Source organism: Lepidochelys kempii, chromosome 3 (genome assembly GCF_965140285.1).
Source record: "Lepidochelys kempii isolate rLepKem1 chromosome 3, rLepKem1.hap1, whole genome shotgun sequence".
NCBI classification, from domain to species: domain Eukaryota; kingdom Metazoa; phylum Chordata; order Testudines; family Cheloniidae; genus Lepidochelys; species Lepidochelys kempii.
In genome coordinates, this window is record NC_136382.1 from 82,979,580 (window position 1) to 83,000,016 (window position 20,437).

The 20,437-nt window shown below is 39.6% G+C and overlaps 2 protein-coding genes across 2 annotated transcripts in view; both read right to left on the reverse strand.

Annotated features, from left to right (window-relative positions):
• Positions 1 to 9,393, reverse strand: part of BEND3 (BEN domain containing 3) — a 65,965-nt gene extending 56,572 nt beyond the window's left edge. Inside the window, exons 1-2 of the mRNA XM_073336921.2 lie at positions 9,347 to 9,393; positions 2,062 to 2,097 (exon numbers count right to left, since the gene is read on the reverse strand). The gene's annotated coding sequence lies outside the window, so the exon portion shown is untranslated. The remainder of the gene's footprint in view (positions 1 to 2,061; positions 2,098 to 9,346) is intronic.
• Positions 1 to 20,437, reverse strand: part of PDSS2 (decaprenyl diphosphate synthase subunit 2) — a 195,629-nt gene that overhangs the window by 21,533 nt on the left and 153,659 nt on the right. Inside the window, exons 4-7 of the mRNA XM_073336930.2 lie at positions 19,591 to 19,665; positions 10,393 to 10,566; positions 9,347 to 9,478; positions 2,062 to 2,097 (exon numbers count right to left, since the gene is read on the reverse strand). Of these exons, the coding sequence (XP_073193031.1) occupies positions 2,062 to 2,097; positions 9,347 to 9,478; positions 10,393 to 10,566; positions 19,591 to 19,665 (417 nt within the window). The remainder of the gene's footprint in view (positions 1 to 2,061; positions 2,098 to 9,346; positions 9,479 to 10,392; positions 10,567 to 19,590; positions 19,666 to 20,437) is intronic.

The following is a 20,437-nucleotide window of genomic DNA, read 5'->3' on the forward strand; positions in this document are numbered from 1 at the left end:
AAGAAAACAAAAAATTAAATCCATGAAAATAGATTTTAGAAATTCTAAACAAGGACCACAAATAGGGGGAAAAAAATAGGGTGACTGGCTTTATTTACAACTAGAAACTTGAGTGAAAGACTGTCAGCATGCATATTAATGTGAAGATTTCCCTATTACTAGAGATACCCTGTGGACCTCAATTTTAGCTCATGCAATGAAAGGGAAGGTTTCTGGTTTCCGTGTTCAGTTCACAAAAAAGCTGTAATGCGGAGGTGTGTAGGAAGCAGCTACCAGGAGAGGGAAGACTCCCTTTTATGTACGACATGGGGATGAGGTGGGAGGCAGAAAGGTAAGAGTGCATAACATCACTGTAAAGATGTCATGGTCAGCAGTGCTGGATTAAAGAATTTTGGACCCTGTGCACTATAGAAATTGCTCCTCCCCACAATTCACTCAAATTTGGCTTGGCTGCTCCACCGTCATGACAGAGGGGCAGTCAGGCCAAAATTGAGTGGTGCTACAACCCTGCTCTAGCTCTGCTCCAGCCCGCTGCCAGCCTTGCATGGCATAAACATGGGCTGCTCAGCAAAGTGCTCCTGCTTCAAATATTTCCCACCTCACACCCAGACACCTGAATGTTCCTACTACTCCACATATACCGCAACAACCCGAGGCGCTGAGTTTCTAATGTGCTGGGGGCTGCTCCCCCTGGCTCCACCCTAGGCGCTGCTCCCACTCTACCTCTTCATCCAAGACCCCACCCTGGCTCCGCCTCTTCCTGTCCTGTTCTGCCCCCTCCCCTGAGTACACCCAGCCCTTGCTCCTCCCCTCTCCCCCCAGCACCCTCTGCACACCACAGAACAGCTGATCGCGACAGGCGGGAGGTGCTGGGGGAGGGGGCAGAAGGCGCTGCTGGGGGGTGCTAAGCACCCACCATTTTTTTTCAGCACCCACTGAGTCAGTGCCTATGCAACAACCCTCCACCACCCCCCCACTTACCCTGACAGCCCCCCCCACATCCCAGTAGCCCTGACATACAACTTGTTCACCTCAGCTCCACTATCCACAGCCCCCGCAAAAGGCCCCATCATAATTTAGTCCACCACCTCGAACACCTCCCACTCACCCTCAACACCTCACTCTGCAGTCCCCCAACACTATCCGCATAGCCCACCAACAACAACAACTTACCACCAGCCCCGCACCCCCCGGACCATCCTGAAAACTCATTGCCCCCCCCCCCCCAGCACTTCCCTCCCATTCCAGGTGGCTCCTCCCATTCCTAGCTCCATTCACTCCCATAGCCCGCCCGGTACTTTCATGGTGTGGGTCAAATTTGAGTGAGTGATGTTGCCAGGCCACAACACCACTCACTGAAATTTGGCCCATCTGCTCCCATATCATGAAAGAGGAACAGCCCAGCCCAGCTCTGAATTGTGCTGTGACCCCGCCCTCCAGGTTGCAATGCCACTTACTCAAATTTGGCCCCTCCACCTCTCTGTCATGAAAACTTGGCATATTGGGTCTCAGGATGACCCACCCAAATCCAGTGGTTGGGTCCACCCCGGAGATGGGACCCTGTGCAGGTGCACTGAGTGCACATTGGTTAATCTGGACGTGATGATTAGGAGGCAGCCTGAGAATGATTAGCTTAATGAAATACAGAGAACACAAAAGCAACAAACTCTTTAGAAGAGAAAATATTTAAAATGTTTAAAGTCTGAGGAGGCAAGAGGGATAATGAAAGTAACAATAGTAGTAAAATGGCCAATTTTGATACTTAGTGTTTAGTTTAATACAATTGGTTCCCTATATCAAGTAGTCCATCTGGAACATCATAGGCATAACCATCTGGCACTATCATTGTCAGGACACAGGAGTAGACTGATCAATGATCTAACCTGGCATGACAGTTCCTATGTGATGGGACCATCCTAATTGGCTACTCTTTGTTATAGAAAGTTAAAATGTCTCAGATAAATCTTTGACTAGAATGAAAAAAGCTTATCTGGAATATAAAACTTAAAAATGAAAGCATTAAATTTAAAATAAGATGTAGCCTTAATGTAATTTACTCACCTTAGTAAAGTCCATTAGATTCCCTTTATTTTGTGCCTTAAACATAAAAAGAAAGATTAAACATAAAATGTCATCTGTTACAGACTATTGTTATTTTTCTAGACCTTCTGCTTCTCTGTAAGAAGCAAGAATGAAATATGTAGCAAGCTATACATTACAATTAATATTTTAAAATTAACTAATTTCCTTAAGATTCTGAATTTTAAAAAAACAAATGAATATTTACTAGCTGAATGCCTCATTACAACATGGAAAGAGATTTCAATGGACACAGGCACATCTTTGGATATCTACAACGTTCAAAAGTTCTATCTAGATTAGACTACAGTTGATTCTTCAATTAAAAACATTTTAGACACAAGTAACAACTTCCTCCAAAAGCTTGCTGCTCGTATGGATTGAAAAAACCAGAGATCCAGACTATACAGTGTACTTCTGCCCAACAATAAAGGGATCAGAGTTATAAACAAAATCAATAATAGGTTTTTTTTTGTTTGTTTGTTTTTTAAAATAACTAACCCCATCCAGCTTGCATGTACACAGAGGGAAAAAGTCTAGACTCGGTCATTTTAAAGAGATAATGTCAAAGACAATGTCAAAGCTGGTAGACCTAAAATTAGACCTCACAGCTGTGTTTTGGCTTGGAACCATGCATATACACAGTGTCATCCCGTTGCTCATTTTCTGTGCTGTACTTAAAAGTAATCAGGTATCAAAATATAAAAGAATATTTTCTAACATGTTCCAGAGAAAAAAGAAAAGAAGTACTTGTGACACCTTAGAGACTAACAAATTTATTTGAGCATAAGCTTTCATGAGCTACAGCTCACTTCATCGGATGCATGCAGTGGAAAATACAGTGGGGAGATTTTATATACACAGAGAACATGAAACAATGGGTGTTACCATACACACTGTAATGAGAGTGATCAGGTAAGGTGAGCTTTACCAGCAGGAGAGCGGAGGGGAAAAAAACTTTTGTAGTGATAATCAAGGTGGGCCATTTCCAGCAGTTGACAAGAACGTCTGAGGAACAGTAGTGGAGGAAAATAAACATGGGGAAATAGTTTTACTTTGTGTAATGACCCATCCACTCCCAGTCTTTATTCAAGCCTAAGTTAATGGTGTCCTGTAGCAAATTAATTCCAATTCAGCAGTCTCTCGTTGAAGTCGGTTTTTGAAGTTTTTTTGTTGAAGAATTGCTACTTTTAGGTCTGTAATCGAGTGACCAGAGAAACTGAAGTGTTCTCCGACTGGTATTTGAATGTTATAATTCTTGATGTCTGATTTGTGTCCATTTATTCTTTTACATAGAGACTGTCCAGTTTGGCCAATGTACATGGCAGAGGGGCATTGCTGGCACATGATGGCATATATCACATTGGTTGACGTGCAGGTGAACGAGCCTCTGATAGTGTGGCTGATGTGATTAGGCCCAATAATGTGTACCCTGAATAAATATGTGGACACAGTCGGCAACAGGCTTTGTTGCAAGGATAGCTTCCTGGGACAGTGTTTTTGTTGTGTGGTTGCAGGTGAGTATTTGCTTCAGGTTGGGGGACTGTCTGTAAGCAAGGACTGGCCTGTCTCCCAAGATCTGTGAGAGTGATGGGTCCTCCTTCAGGATAGTTTGTAGATCCTTGATGATGTGCTGGAGAGGTTTTAGTTGGGGGCTGAAGGTGATGGCTAGTGGCGTTCTGTTATTTTCTTTGTTGGGCCTGTCCTGAAGTAGGTGACTTCTGGGTACTCTTCAGACTCTGTCAATCTGTTTCTTCACTTCACCAGATGGGTACTGTAGTTGTAAGAATGTTTGATAGAGATCTTGTAGGTGTTTGTCTCTGTCTGAGAGGTTGGAGCAAATGCGGTTGTATCGTAGAGCTTGGCTGTAGACAATGGATCGTGTGGTGTGGTCTGGATGAAAGCTGGAGGCATGTAGGTAGGCATAGCGGTAAGTAGGTTTCCGGTATAGGGTGGTGTTTATGTGACCATTGCTTATTAGCACCATAGTGTCCAGGAAGTGGATCTCTTGTGTGGACTAGTCCAGACAGGGTCCCTCTTGTATATTTTTAAACTGTTCCAACTCATAAAAAACAATACAGATGCAAGATTCAAAGTGTTGGGCTCCAGTGTATTTTTTCACTGGGTCATGCAGAGACCCGTATTTTGCCTAACATACACATTTTCTATATACAAAAATCCTTCTTACCTGGGACACACCTCTTTGTTTCTCACTTTATTTTCTTTAGCATCCTCTGCTTGTCAGACAATTTATTTCTCATTTTATTTTCTTTAGGACCTCGTTGAGCTCTCTTAGCTCTAAAATAGGTCTAAGACCCCTTTTACTTTGGGGTTAGGATGTAGAAAGAACAAAACCCCTTTCCCCTGAGTAACAGAGGGACTTTCTTTATGGTGCCCAAGAGAAGGAGAGACTGGGCCTCCTGTAGTAGAATGACCTCATGCTAGAGGTCCCTGAAGAGGGACAGGGAAAGTGGGTTGGGGGATAGGAATAAACTGAAGGATGTATCCTAATTCCACCATGCGTAAGACCCAATGATCCTTGGTGATATAGGACCAAGCACTTAGGAAGTGGAATAGGTAATTGGCAATTACGGGGATGGGAAAAGATGGCACTAGTATTCTGTCCTTGACCAATATATCAGACTGTTTATTTGAAGGATTCGGTTTGCTTGGATGAACTGGCAGCTGTGGAGGAAGAGGAAGGTGGCAGATGTCTTCTGTAACCTCTGCCCTTCTTCCTGGACAGGTCCTGGATATTAGTCATGAAACTTCAATACTGTTGGAAGTACTGTGGGCAAAAGGGCTTTCTCTTTGTTGTGGCATATATATTCCCAGAGACTTAAGGGATACTTTTGAATCTTTGAGACTATGCAGCCTCTCCTCAGTCTTTCTGGAAAAGAATGAAGGACTCTCAAAAGGGAAGTGTTGGATGGTGTGTTCAGTCTGTTGGTGGAGACCAGATGACTGCAGCCATGAACACACGTAGCATAGTGATGGCGGAGGCCATGCCTCGAGCGGCAGAATCAGCTTGCAAAGCCATTCTGATAACTAATTTTCCCTCATTCACCATCACTGAAAATTCCTGTTTCAGCTCGTTTGGAAACCTGTCCTTAAATTTTGAAATGTTATTCCTCAGGGGAAAATTGTAACAACCCAGCAGAGGCTCCTCGTTTGCAATTCAAAGCAGTAACCTTCCTGTTGAATAAAGCTTCCTTCCAAATGTTAAATTTCTTTGCTTCCTTGCTTTTTGGTGTGGATGCTTGGTGACCCTGTTTCTCCTCTCTTTCATTAGCTGAAGAGATTACCAAGGAGCTACCAAGAGGGGGATGATTACAGAAATGTTCAAAGCCCTGCCAGGGGACATAGTATTTCCTCTCTGCTCTTTTAGTGGTAGGGGGGCAGGGAAGATTGGGTCTGTAATGGCACCCTGACAGGCTCCCCATTAAATCGGGAGCATTACCCTAGAAGGTTCCACTGAGGCTAAAATACCTACAAGCCTGCACAACTTTTCCTGGACCTTTTCTGGTTGGATATCCAGAAGCACAAACATCCTCTTCAACAACTCCTGATGGTCTTGGTAATCATAAGCAGGTGGAGAAACAGATTCTGCTACCATTGCCTCATCAGGGGATGAAGATGAAGAGGCCAAGGGCTGGTGAGACTGAGCCTCCTCCAATTCCTCTAGCAGCAGCTCCTGAGAGTGAACATCCATATGCATGGTACCAGGTCCAACACCAAGGGTGGGTTGACTCTGGTGTAGGTGCTCACAACGCACAGCTGAAAAAGCAGGATGTGAATGGTGTTGGGATGCCCTTGATTGAGGAGGTAGACTCCAAGGGTTCCAGAAAGGCCACTGATAGGGCACTGGACCCCAACTATGTCTGGGCCATGCATCCTTGTCATATGGGCCATGCTGCAACTGAGGCGGGTACCATAGTGAGTAGGCACTCCATGGGAGCTGATGAATGTGCACAGGTTGTGACATGTAAGAACTGACCTCAGAGTCCAATAAGGAGTCCGCTTCTTCTGACTGGGAGGAGCTGACCCCATTGGTATTGGGAAGATAGGTTCATAGCCTGAGGATGGAGGCACTGGCAAGATCATGTGTGGTTCCCCTGGTCAGTACCAATCCAAGAGGTACGTTAACTATCGGGTCTGACAGTACCGTACAATGTGTAGAGCTGGAGCAAGAAGAGTAGACATCGATACCTTTGGCATGGGTGCCAGGTAAAAATTCTGAATGGCCAGGGAAATGGGTACTGACAGGTTCAACAACTCTCTAGTGACTGCATAAGCTTCAGATGTGGACGGCACTGGGAAAGACTCCTGATCCTGCAGTACGGATATCTGAGCAAACATTGAGGCAGAAACTGTAGGAATCAGTCTCAATAGGCCTGACTTTAGCTCTGGAGACAATGATCTTCCATGACTTGAGGCCTGCACTGGAAAGTGCCTCTTATTTGAGCACACTTACATGTCCTTGCATGAGCTAGACATCTGCTCCAAAGATTTTGAAGTATCTTGTGCTGAGTCCTTAAAAGATTTATGGTGCCTTTTCTTTGGTACTGGCAACAGCAATCTCTTCCCTCAGTACAGCCAAATCAGGAGAAGCACTGCTAACCCGCTCTGAAGGCTCTAATGATGGATGGCGCACTGACTCCAAGAGTAAATCCTTAATTCTGGCTGCTCTGTCCTTCTTAGAGCAGGGCTTAAACCTCTTACAGATGTGTGACATTTGTCACTGACCTGAGCTTCCCACAGCGCTTAAGACAGATGGACTGAGAGTTCTTGGCAGGCATTGATTTGCTGCAAGAGCAACAGGACTTGTAGCCTAGAGACCAAGGCAGGATTCCGGAATTGGCACCAGCACAATTATCAACTATTATTCTAATTCTAAAATATGCTAAAACTCTCAAAACTAACCAATGGGTACTATGTACAAGACGAAACAAAGGACTTGCAAAAGTAACAGCAGCAGCTCCAGCAACCGTCATGGGTGGCAACTGAGGGGATTCAGGGGTGGTTCTGCCATTAATACCTTCACACAGTAGTGTGAGGCAGCAGAGGATGCTTGAATTGAGGAAAGGTTAAAAAAACAGTGCAGGTTTAGTCTTGAGAAAAGAAGACTGAGGGAGGACCTGATAGTCTTCAAATATGTTAAGGGCTTTTATAAAGAGGGATAGTAGTCAATTGTTTTCCATGTTCACTGAAAGAGGACATGTAGTAAAGGACTTAAATCTGTAGCAAGCAGTGCCGTCCAGAGGATTCAGGGGGCCTGGAGCAAAGCAATTTCGGGGGCCCCTTCCATAAAAAAAAGTTGCAATACTATAGTATTCTGCGGGGCCCGGGGGCAAATTGCTCCACTTGCCCCCCCTCTGGGCGGCCCTGGTAGCAAGGGAGATTTAGGTTAGATATTAGGAACAACTTTCAAACTAGGAAGGTAGTTAAACTCTGGAATAGGCTTTCAAGAGAGGTTGTGGAATCCCCATCACTGGAGGTTTTTAAGAACAGGACTGACCTTTCAGGGATGGTCTAGGTTTACTTGGTGGGAGCTGGATGAACTCTCAAGGTCTCTTCCAGCTCCACATTTCTATGATTCTATTAATTGAACATGTATAACGAAGTATTTGGATTTGCACCGCTAACCTTTACTCATAATGAGATGTTTTTTGTGGAAGCTGCAAAACTATCATCAACTTAAGTTGCATTGATGAACAAATACATTCTAACATATTATCTAAGAGGATGCATGGTAGATTTCCCATTTTGTATTTTGATGTAATGATAGCTAATTGAAACACTACTTGCTTTCCATGGGGGAAAAAAACAAAAAACAAAAACCTTTTACCACCCTATTTTCTTTCAGTTAGAATTGCTTCAGTGCGTGCATAATGTCCCTTTTTAGTTTAAAAAGAATTAATTAGTGGACAGACAGAACTGGAATCCTGCAACCTATTCTGGATTCTGCAGATCGGAAATTGCAGTGAGAGGGTAATGGTATTATCACAGCGCAGTTTATGAAAACTTTTGAAACATATTCATCCAAATCTATTTTCATTCAACACATACAGGAGTCTTGTGTCAAGGCTGCAGAATTCTAAGACTTTTAGTCATATGCTGAATTACCATTCTCTAACTTTAAAATTAGAAGGCCTCAGTTTGGTCAGAAAGAATGTATTTTTCCTGTATGAGAGTAAGGTTATATTCGCCTATGAGAATGTATCTAACAAGGCTCACTACTGCGACTCCGCCTCTTCGCCCACAGCACATGAAGATAGTTCTGAGCCTATCAGTCATAAATGTAGAACTACTCATAAGCCCCACTCCTGGCCTCTCCTCCCGCATTTTACTTTCAATTTGAACAGCAGAAAAGGCAGCAAAAGAGCTCCCACCTCGAATGTGAATTTCTGGCTCTTTAGTTTACAGTGGCATCTCTCTTTCATTTTCTAAATTATCTTTGAAGGCTAATTAGTTTAGCCATTTTAATTTGATTCTGGTCATCTCTCTATCTACAGGCACCAAAATGGCCAACATGTTGAAGACAGACAACGTACGGAGGTAGAGTTCTTCTTGTCAGGTACAGCTACAATGTTATGGGAAAGGGGATATCTGTACCACCAGAACTCACATGCTGAAATTCACCAGCAGGGCATCCAAAACTAATACTAATAAATCTTTGTTCCACATTACCTCATTACCACCAAAAATCTTCCTGACAAGGTGGGCAGCTTGCACAACTAGGGTAGGAACCCTGGGAGGGTGCTTTCCAAGACTGTTTAGACATGGGGAACCCATGCAATTGATGTAGGCTCACTAGATGGTGCTAAGTCTTGCCTTTTTTTGGGTGGGTCTTACTTGTTCTTGTCCTCCTCCTTGTGTCATTATTATTTATTTAGCCTAGGAGCCCTAGTTATGGACCAGAACCCCACAGTGCTAGACATTGGACAAACACACAAGTTTGCATTACACAATCATCTTGTTCTTATCTATTAATCTTATTAGGGAATTACTAGAGGGAAAGAGGAATTTGGAGCTAAAAGCTAATCTCCATGTTTCAGCAGTCAAAGAGACACTGAATAGCTAGGGAATGGGGTTAACCTCTATATCCTCTGTCTTTGAGTACTCTTTGCTTCTGTGTTTCTTCATAGATGGCCCCATAACACTGAGCCTAGAGTTTTCCAGAAGCTGGGAGAAGAGGGAGATGAATGACCAATCTAAAAATTATTGTAACACTACAAATTCACTTTAAACTTAATTTATAATTTACCTCTCTAATCTGCTTAATCCAGGCTTCCCTTCCAAGAAACTCCTGATGCAGGACTACAGGAGCAGAATTTAAACTAAAAGCCACAGAGTCACTAGATTTTCCTTTAATAAATGGCTGGAGGTCCGAGTGTAGCTGCAAGAGAGGGTGAAAACATTTTTGTTAAATAAAAAAAGACTGGTACAACTTAGTTTTTAGGGATTGAAATGATTATCTCTAGGTAAATAAAAACTAATTTAAAGATTAGAAAACCCAGAATGATATGAATAACTCCAGTGCAGACTAAATTCACATAACTTTAGGAAAGGAGCACTGCTGGATTAACAAACCAGAAACTTCATATATCAAAAAACTCTTAACATTTAAATTACTATACTTTTACCATATGTCAGACAATGGTGGCCTTAGGCTTCCGATATCTATGCAGCCACTTGTGATCCTGCTCCTCCAGGAGCCCACCCCTACATACACACATTCAACCATCAGCCAGAGACCCATCTCCAATTCCATGTCCCTTGATCTATTCCTACACTATCCTCCTCTGCTTTGATAGCTGTACTTTGGCTCCACCCTCTTAGCTCCATATTGGGGAAGTGATGGGGGTTGTTTAGCAGAGGCTGCAAAAAAGTGGGGAGGGACAGTTTGCCACAGCTGGGAAGGGGTATGAAGTCGGCGGGTGCGTACTAAGGTGAGGGAGTGGGAGAAAGAGAGTTGTTAGTATGTGGTGGTGAGAGTGACCCAGTCATTCATGGGAAGGACTCTGTTCTTTAAAATTGTGAGTGGTATAAGAATATTTTCCATTTCCCAGGACCTATGGGAGTTACTTGATGCAATATGAATACATTTCTGATACACTGAATATTTTATAAACAGTAGTTTTCTGTGACAAGCATATGGCTCTTTATACATATTGCCAAATTGGATAATTACAAGTGAATTCATTTAAAGTATCCACTAAACTCAGACCGAAAAGAGACTCAAAAGAAGAAGATTAGAGAGGTTCTCATCTACCCTTTCAGTAGAAGACTGAACAAAGAGAATAGGCATACCTTATGACTCATAGACATGTTCTTTCCATACTGAAATGCCATATCCTGGATCTCAGCATCATGCTTTGCTAATTCCATTGCAGCCTGGCAGCTCTTTGCCAACAAGGCACTATGGGATAGGAAAATCTGTTCTTTCCAAGTTGATATTCCAATATCATGTGTAAGACAGTTTTGCTGAAAATGAAATGAAGGCTAAAATGAAAAAGCCGAAACTATGACATAGGAAATTAAAAACACAGCTATGCCACCTAGGAAACTACCACCTACTGTAAATTCCAAGGCTGCGGACTTTAATGTGTCATGCAAAATAGCCACTCGCCCAAAGAGTATTCCTGCACGAGGTGATGGGAAAAGTGAAAACATTACAGCGCATTTTAATTGCTGAATTGTAGAGTTGCTGCTCCCCCCGCCAAAACTAAAGCGGGTAGAGCTTCAATTATCTTTATAATAGGTTTGCCTCTGAATTTTCATGTCACTACAATATGAACACTGGCAGCCAATTACATTCCTACTGACTTACTGGTTAAAAAGTGTCCTGTGCAATACACCACTCACTGGCACCTCTCACCAGCAAGCAAGAAAGAAAAGAACTGACCATTTAAACATTGAGTGGCATTTCTAAGAAACATGTCAAGACACTATATGATTACATCAAATGCTACACTACAGCCTCTTCCTATACATTCTAATATATATGGGATTTTAATGAAGGGAAAAAAAAGAGACCAAAGGCCTGTGAAGGATGTTTTGGGGATGCGTCTTTTTTGCTTCTCTATTATCTTGATTTTTTTTTACATTAGAAATATCAGGAATGTCAAGTTTCAATTTCCCTGGAGGACTCTGACAGATCTCTCAGATGTTCATTGTGAGCTACAATGCCTTAACTGTAGGATCAAGGATGCTAAACCTTTAACAGTCTCTTTTTATCCAAAATGTTAACTAAATTTATATTTTAACAAAACCAAAAGAAAATATAATCAGTTTTAACAATCTGACACACACTTTTCCCCAGTCAATTGTTCAGCTTAACTCTCTTGGCTCTTGTGATGTCATCATTTCACTAATCAGTGTCTTCAAGGCTAGACAGATCCTGACATTCTAATTTTTATATATACATATATAAATGTCAAGCTTTCTTTATTAATTGTAAAGAAGTAAAAAAGATCTCAAAGTCCAGTTTTTGTGACCCGTTTGCAGGTCCCCTTTAAAAAGGTAAAGGAAACATAGGTTATAAATGTACGTATGTAAAGAAATGGTTTCAAAATTTAAATATTAAGCATCATATTTAATTTCTCAATACAATGAAATTTACAGCACTGACTGAGCCAAAAGGTAAAATTTTACAAAGTGAGAAAAGAAACATCTAAGAAGACCCCCCTCCCCTACTGTTACTTCAATTAAATTGCTTGGAAATGAATAAGAACTAAATCTGTGTGACCTCATAATTTTCTACTGGGTAGTATCTGTCATGAATTTTGTAACAAATGAAATAAAATCCCTCTATTCAGCTCCAATCGTCCCGCTTATGAACACTGCCAAGGAGTGCTGCATTACTGGATAGAAAATAATACGAGATTGATGGGAAAATTAGCAGAATTCTGTAATGCAAAATAACCAAACATTGTATCAAAATTCCATTGCCTTCAGACACACCCCTGCCTTTTACAGGAAGGGGAAAGAACAGAAAATGACATGTTTGCTACTATGTATGTGATGATAATTTACAAAGTCAAGATTAAACTTTAGGTAGGTCCCATTTTACTACGATATTTGCCTCATAATGCCTTAGTTCAGCCCAGAATATATGCAAATTTCCATGATTGGTAGAATGACAAAAATGATAAATAAGAACTGGTACCAAAAATAAATGCTCGATCATTTTCTCACTCAGACATAGGTTAATTTAAAATAATCTGGAGATGAAGCTCTGGGAAGCTGTGACTCAACTTTTTTTACTCAGGACCAACCAGCTAAGATAAAAATGTGTGCTTATTAAAGCTTATTGGATGAAGATTAGGACAACCAACTTGCAGTGATTTTGCAATTATTTATTTTAACCCGCATGAAAAGAGAAGTAAACTAGGAAGTTTAACAAAAACAATCATTTATGAAGTTACAAAGTCCTTAAAATGCTAGCTGTACCAAGCCTCTGAAACATTCACACACCAAATACAGATTGTGACATCACTACGAACTGCAGCTACTGAAGAGACCCTGCTAACCTTACTCATTGCAAGTAATTCTACAACATTTTCCAAAAGTGCCATCTTTTAGACAAAAATGTAGAAATACTAAGTATTTTTGTGACCTTCATTTGAAGTCTTGAAAATATTTGAGAAAGGTGGAAACTTATTCTGAATTTCTACAATGTTATCTAAAAGAAATACTTTATTTGGGCTATTAATGAGGGCATGATTTCACCAGATGAGCTAATTTCTGCTCTTTCTGTAAATCCAGTGCAACTCCAATGAAATTAGTGGATTTATTATATATTTACAGTGACAACACCAAATTTGTCCCTAATAAAAAGTGATTTTGGATACTGATCTTTGAAAGATGCTGATTTTTTTTTAAATGTACAAATTTTCACTTTTTGTCCTTAAATGTGGAATTGTGAAAAAGTTGTTAGAAGGATCTGAGCAAAATCTTAACATTTAAAAGTTTACCAATATTACATTGCTTCTACTACAGGCACTTTGAAAAAATGTTCCCTACTTTGCTGTTTCCTTAATATTTTTATAAAACAACAGAATACTACACAGCTTTTGTATATACTTAAAATTTTCAAACATCCAAAATACATATTTAAATTTTCTATGCTGAAAAAATATGCTCAAAGGCAATGTATTGCACTTTCTTACATGGATATTGAGAATCCCCTGCATACATAATTTGGGAGCCAAACTATAATACAGTCCAGTCAGAGAAAGTCTTGACAACCTTCTTTCAGGAGCGCTCTATGGTAAAAATACTTAAACCAAATGCCATGAAGGCAGTCATCTCTCAGTGAAATTTTTGTAAATTGCATTGCAACAACTGGACTAGGCAAAAACCATTGTTTCCCCCCCAAAAAAAAGACCTACAGCTGTAATTCAGTTCAACAACATTACCTCCTGATAAAGCTTGTCATGTGTCAGTTTGGCCATGTTTACACTAGCAAGTTCCAATACAGCTGTACTGCTGTAAGATAGGTCGTGTAACTGTGCTATGCCGACGGGAGAGAGCTCTCCTGTCGACACAACAAAACCACCTAAATGAGTGGCAGTAGCTATGCTGATAGGAGAGCATCTCTAAATCATTTGAACACATCAAGGAGAAGAACTATAATTAGCTATAGACTGCAAACTACACAAAAACTGAAGTTACACCTGTGCAGGTGAAATGGGTGGGATTTCTCCCTTTATTTTTTGAAGCTTCTATATCAGTAAGATGAAGGAGTCACTGGATGGCTCAAAGGATTGATAACAGAATTTGGAACTTTCCATCTTTACATCGCTTTAGTTCATGATCAGACATTTAGTATCTGATGACTGTTTAGTGGCGTATATGAAATAAGGCGATGGTTTTAGTCATACTCATTCATAGGAGACGTGATGCGTCTAAATCACAAAAGAAACCATCACAACTGGCACCACTGCTGGCTGTGTCAGAGGAGCCAAAAACTGAATGAACAGTGGCTGAATTAACCTCTCATTCATGGAGGCAGACCCTCCAAGATATAGTTAAGGCACCCTGGGGAAGCCAGCACTGGAAGAAATTGGTCTCCAGGCCTGTGAATCCAGCACTTTTCTAAGCATTAAATTCAATTGAAACTATACACACTAAAGTCTAGCAATTGGTTTGTTTTTATTATTAGATCCATCTTATGTACAATATTCATATTATCTTTGTACCTTAATGACTTGACAGTTTAAAGTACAAAGAAACAACATTGCCACTTTTCACATTATACAACCTAACAACTGATGCTTTAAAAGTTTACTTTGAAATATTGTAACTGCAAGTGGGAAACTCTAAGTAAAACTGATGCTCCCATTTCACCAACCTCAAGATCAGTAAAGATGTTTACATTTTATACAAATATTTACTGTTTTGATTTTAGAAAGAAATTGGCTTGCTGGGAGGTAAAGCCATTAAATTCTCAGACAGTGCTTAAACTGTAAAAATACTCTTTCTAGGCAATGGAAAATAGAAAGAGTTTCTAGAGAATCATCACATGTTTTACACCAAGATTTTTACCACTTATACCTATCACATTTATGGTAGCAAATATTAAATTAATTTTATGTACTTAATACAAAGTAGCACTTAAAATCCACCCCCCCCACCTCACCAAACCACCTTAAAGTAGCTCAAACTGGTTTCTGTGTCTCCCAGAGAAGAATTAGATGGTATTTATATAAATACATGTCACGATTCATTTGTAAGCATTTTCAGCACTGCATACAAATGTTACAAAACACACACCTTATTGGAGTGCTCCAAAATGCATAGCAAGAATTGGCAGGACTCAAAGTCACATCTTTTGGATGAAAAATGTAGACATTCAGAATACGTTTTATAACTAAGGTTTTTTATTTGGATACACAGCAGCACTTGCTTTGCCACCTAATTTTGCACAATATGAGACTGTCTAATCCATTTACAACTCAAACTTTGGTCTAATCCTTATTAAAATAAAAATGCATATATAAATCAAGCATATTTTATTTTTGATTCAATCTCAGGATTTGAGTTTTAAATTGGATGGTTCAACAACTTCTATTCTACACAGAAGGATAAAAATAAGTCAATAAAATTATGGCTCTCTAATGGTAGCAACACATTTATCCTACAAAACATTTTCATTTGACTGATGTAAGCTTTAACAGATGTCTTCCTGCTTGTTGGACATGACAGAGCATGTTTTATTGGTCTATTAATACATGCCTTCAGTGCTTTGTGAGGAACAAGGGTGAGCGCAAATGGGCCAATAAAACACATGCTGGAGTGCTCCAGTACTTTCATCATGACTCTCTAAAACAATAGAATTTTTTTTAAAAAGATGGTTGGGAAAAGTTAAATTTTAAACATATGCTTTTACTACAAAAAGTAGTTCATCATGGAGAACTACTTCAGACTGCAGAGAAAAGAGTAATAGTCGAGAAAGACTATTAACATTCCACTGTTAAAAACGATATAATCAAGCTGGTTGTGTCTAGCATGAGACATTGTGAATATTCAGATTCAGGAGCTAAGGAAAAGTAGTGCAGTGTTCCTTTTCAAAAAGCTCCTAATTTCTCATTTAAGTTAATAAGAATGATCTGGTAGGTAAAGTGCAAGACTAAGAACCAGTGCATCTAAGTTCTTGGCTCTGCTACAGACTTGCTGCATGACTTTGAAAAAGTAACTCTACTTTTCTATATCTCAGTTTCCCCATCTGTAAAATGGGGACAGCAATACTTCCCCTACTCACAGGATTTTGAGGCTTCCTTTGTTAACAAGTGTGAAGTGCTTTGAGAGCCTCAGATGTAGGCACTCTAGAAGTCCTAAAGTATATTGTAAATGTTTTAGAAGAGGTTTGTAAGTTTTAGAAGGCCTACTCACTCCTAAAGAGCTGAGCATGGAGGCTAGGATCACCATAAGTGGTATTTTTCTTTGAAACAGGGCAACCACGCCCACAACTGAACCTTCAAGAAAAAGCCCACTTTGACACGGCTATTCATTGCAATCCACAGTGTGTAAGAGGCACCTTGGTTGGTTCGAACTTTTAATTTCAACTAGATGTAGGTTTGAGAAAATGGAAGAAGATTGGAAGAGTCCCTTCCACTCACACTCATAAAACTAAACTTTAGGCTACCTTTGCAACTAAAGCCTATAGCTTTTGGTTTAAAGTATCATTCAAAATAACAGAGAAAGGGAGGAATCTTTATTTTTATTTGCCCATTTCAGTTACAGAATGGTTTTACTCACTATATAAATAAGATGATGATGAAGAGGGCTCAACTAAAAAGTGATAAAATGGGCTGGCCACAGTATGGCTTTGCAAAGGAAAAATGATAGACAGAGTTGTCATATAATTACATCCAATAAATGTCTTCAAGGAGTCTATACAGGCCAATCTGCTTGGGGCAAAAATATATTTAATCTTTATAGTCATCCAAAGATGGTATAACAAAAACATTCCAAGGGATCATAGGCCTGATGTGTCAGAGAGGAGTGAATTATAACAAATGATGTAGTTCACTGTAAAAGTTAGTTTAAATCTAACAATTAAAGTGGACATCTAGCACAGCTCACCACAGACTGTTGAACAAAAGGTTGTACAGCACATGATGGTTGTAAGCACCATTTTATGGTCATACTTCTCACTTGAAGCCCAATTTTTCTGCCTCGGACTTTAAAAAATATTCTGTTTTTCCAAATTCATAACACAAGGTTCTCTATTATGAAGAATGTTATCTACTAACATCTCTATATAAGAAACAGGAGTTATCTGACACTGGAGAGTACAGTGGCATTGTAAATTTTTGTATTACTCTTTTACAACTGGAAACTTCAGTTCAGATTCTAGATTTGGTCACATATTATGACTTTTTGATGCAACTAAGACAGGACCACCAAATAACATAGCACATGAGGCAATGTTTGCTCAAGACACGTCCAGGACATGGATGCAGGCAGAAAGGGGTGTTGCATTGGCAGAGTAGTGTGGGGAAGCTAGCAAAGATAATATGTGTAATTATGAAACAAGCCTCAGTGTTCTCCAATTGGCTGAATAGATCATAAAGGAAGTAAAGTAGGTCACACATTTGTGTTTGATATGGGCTTAACTGGTGGCCATATCTGACTCACTAAAAGTCTAATCTTTAGATACTATACTATGTGTTAATTTATATTATTACAACATACTAATTATGTTTAAATTAATCCAGTTTATTTTAGTAAAGCATCATTGTACTCCCAACTCTTGCCAGACAGAATAGCTCATTGCTTACTATAAAAACAAAACCATTATTTTGGTATCTTTAACTTGACATTTTTCAGCTGGGCTCAGTGATCTTACACTTTCCCTATGCTTGCTGAGCGCTTTATAAATGTGGTAGAGCATTACATTTTTCAAGCTCTTCTGAGGTAGTATGATTATCTCCTGACAGCCCTCAGACCAACATGCTGCCAAGTAAAGAGAAATAGGACTAAGACCTGCTGCAATGGCAGACACCCAAAAAAGTCAAGAACATTTCTAGTAATACAGAGGATGTGGTTAATCTAAAATGTGCAAATGAAATCACAGTGAAGCAGCCCCATTGCTAAAGTCACCTATGTGAACTTTACCCTTTAAAAAAGCTATTTTAAGTAAAACATAGCTGAGGTTTGGTTGTATTTAGAAAAACCTGCCCGGCTTATATAAAATACAATTTTAAAAGTTCTTTTAACATATTTGTATTAATAAAAATATGTTTTTCCTTTTAAAATATAGCCTTGCATATAGAGCTTGAGAGAGGTAGCTTAACTGGCAAACTGGAAGACTGAAGTCATCTGTTTGTCTACAGATTAGGTATAGCAGGTGCAGAAGTAGTTCAAACTTCCCACATAGTTTTTGTCATGTGCCTCAACCCTAACCTAGAGGAATAAGTTCTAGGGGTGAGCGAATAAGATATCTTCCATGCCCTTTTAACCACTACCATTAACATGGATGCCAAGTGTGATGGTACTTTATATGATCTAGACTTATATCTACTTGGAGCTAAACTGAGATAACTCATTTCACTTGCTCTGAACAACAAGATAGCAGGATTAGCCTGAGCTCTATTTTAAACTGAAGACTTATAAGTGAGGGGCTCCATATGCCATCACTTATCCCCCAAGCCATCTTGCCTCCCAATGTTATTCCTTTAAGGTTAATATTTCTGAAATGGCTTGCCCATCTGAGATTGTTTTGTTTCTGTTAATATGCTCCACTTAAAAAACATCCTAGCTTACAATGTGCATATGCACACACTTGTGATCATCTCAATAGTGTAAATCCATGCTTTTTGATAGAGTAAAAACATGCTATTAGGTGAAATGAAGAGGTAATAATGAGGATTCTAAAATAGGAACTTCTTAATACACACAGTGTTAAGAGATAACCATGGTAAACGAAACAAGATTTCTTAGTTTACCATTCTGCCAAAATGAAATCACGTTAATAAGTGACTCAAAAAATCTTAATTCCAGTTTCATCAAAAGAATCAAAGCAGTTCATCAGAGTCCTGCCATGCAGCAAAGTAACAACAGTAGTGTGGCATATTTATATTTGTCTTTGAAATAAACTTTGCACCTCAGAGTCATGTAAATGATTTGAACCATTTTCTTTGACCAGGTCAATTGCTCTCTGTGATACATGCAAGAATGACTTTTTTTTTTTTTTTTTTTTTTTAAAGAGGAGCATAGCACAGCTCTTTGTGCCTCAGCACAAGACTTCCATTTAGCTCACCTAATAAAGCTGCTACATTTACGAATAGAAAGGTCCTGGTTTAAATTTTGGCTTCAGTGACTGCAAATTCCACACACCCAAGCAGCCAGGATATGAAAAATTATGTGACCTAGCAAAATCTACTTATACAATGTATTTGTCCACCAGTTCACAGACAACATGTTGGTCCACATTTTTTAAACCTTTTAATACTAATGAATATGTTTCTAGTCCACTATTTGCGGGTATTCTGATGAGCTTGTTTTAACAGAACCCTTACTAGAGGCATTACTGAGTGAGGTCTGTTTAGTGTCCATGCTAACTGCAAGTTTGTTTGTTTGTTTACGAATTAAAAATTACAGAATCTCTCTCTCTAAGCATTTCTAGTGGTTCCCATCATCCATTATGGCAGAATTGAGGTGCCATACTAAAAGCATTTCTGAAGCTTGCTGAGACTGTAATTAGTCCTATAGAATCATAGAATATCAGGGTTGGAAGGGACCTCAGGAGGTCATCTAGTCCAACCTCCTGCTCAAAGCAGGACCAATCCCCAATTTTTGCCCCAGATCCCAAATGGCCCCCTCAAGGATTGAACTCACAACCTTGGGTTTAGCAGGCCAATGCTCAAACCACTGAGCTATCCCTCCCCCTTTCTCCTCTTTCCTTTAAGCAAACAAAAAAGTCATCATGATATTTACTGTTGTCACACATTTATTTAAAACAAACTACTTGAATAAAGTGCAAGGACTCAAAAATCTTACCTCTGATAAGTTAGAATTGTCATAGTATATTCCTTGCACTAGGTCACCAATTGCACTTGATATGAGCTCCACAACCTGGAAAATGAAACAAAAAAACCCCAACATTATTTTTTAAATACGATCAATTACCTGATTGTCAACACAGTGCCTAGAAGCCTCACTAACATTCCTTGTAGGATCATCGCTTAGGAAGGCTGCATGGGCTACCAGAAGAGATTCTGGCAAGATTATTTTTTTTGCCACCTAATGAGGAAGAAACCAGATCCAAATCTCCATACTGGAACTTTAAGCAAAGTCCTTTCTCTTTCTATCAAAGCTTTAAGTTAATACAAATGAGAACCAAGTAATATTTATTTTCCTAAGAGTGTGAACTATAGAGTGTATCCTCACAAGGATATACACAGTACTCCTAAATTCCAGTTCATGAATATGAGACAATAATCCCATCTGGGTTTGTTGGGGGTTTTTGCTGCCAAGTAGATATTTCACTATATACCTCACTGGGAGCTACTAAAATTCTAATCTTCACTGATAATACAGAAAAAGTCAGAATCCATAGAAAGCTAACCTTTCAAATGTGATCATTTAGTATTTGAGTGTACTGGGAATGCTCTGTGGATGTATTTAGTGTATGGCCTAAGGGTCAGCTGTACTCATAGAGTGAAACAGTCTGCAACACAGGAATGTTTAAATCAGATTTATCAATCTATACTATCTTCAGGCTTCAGACTTTTTATTTCATTCAAGCGAAGCCTAAAAATCTGAACTTGATCCAGAATGTAAAACAAGCAGTCCATAGTCTCACTGGAACTACTGTACAATTTAGAACCGTGTGCATGAACTGTCT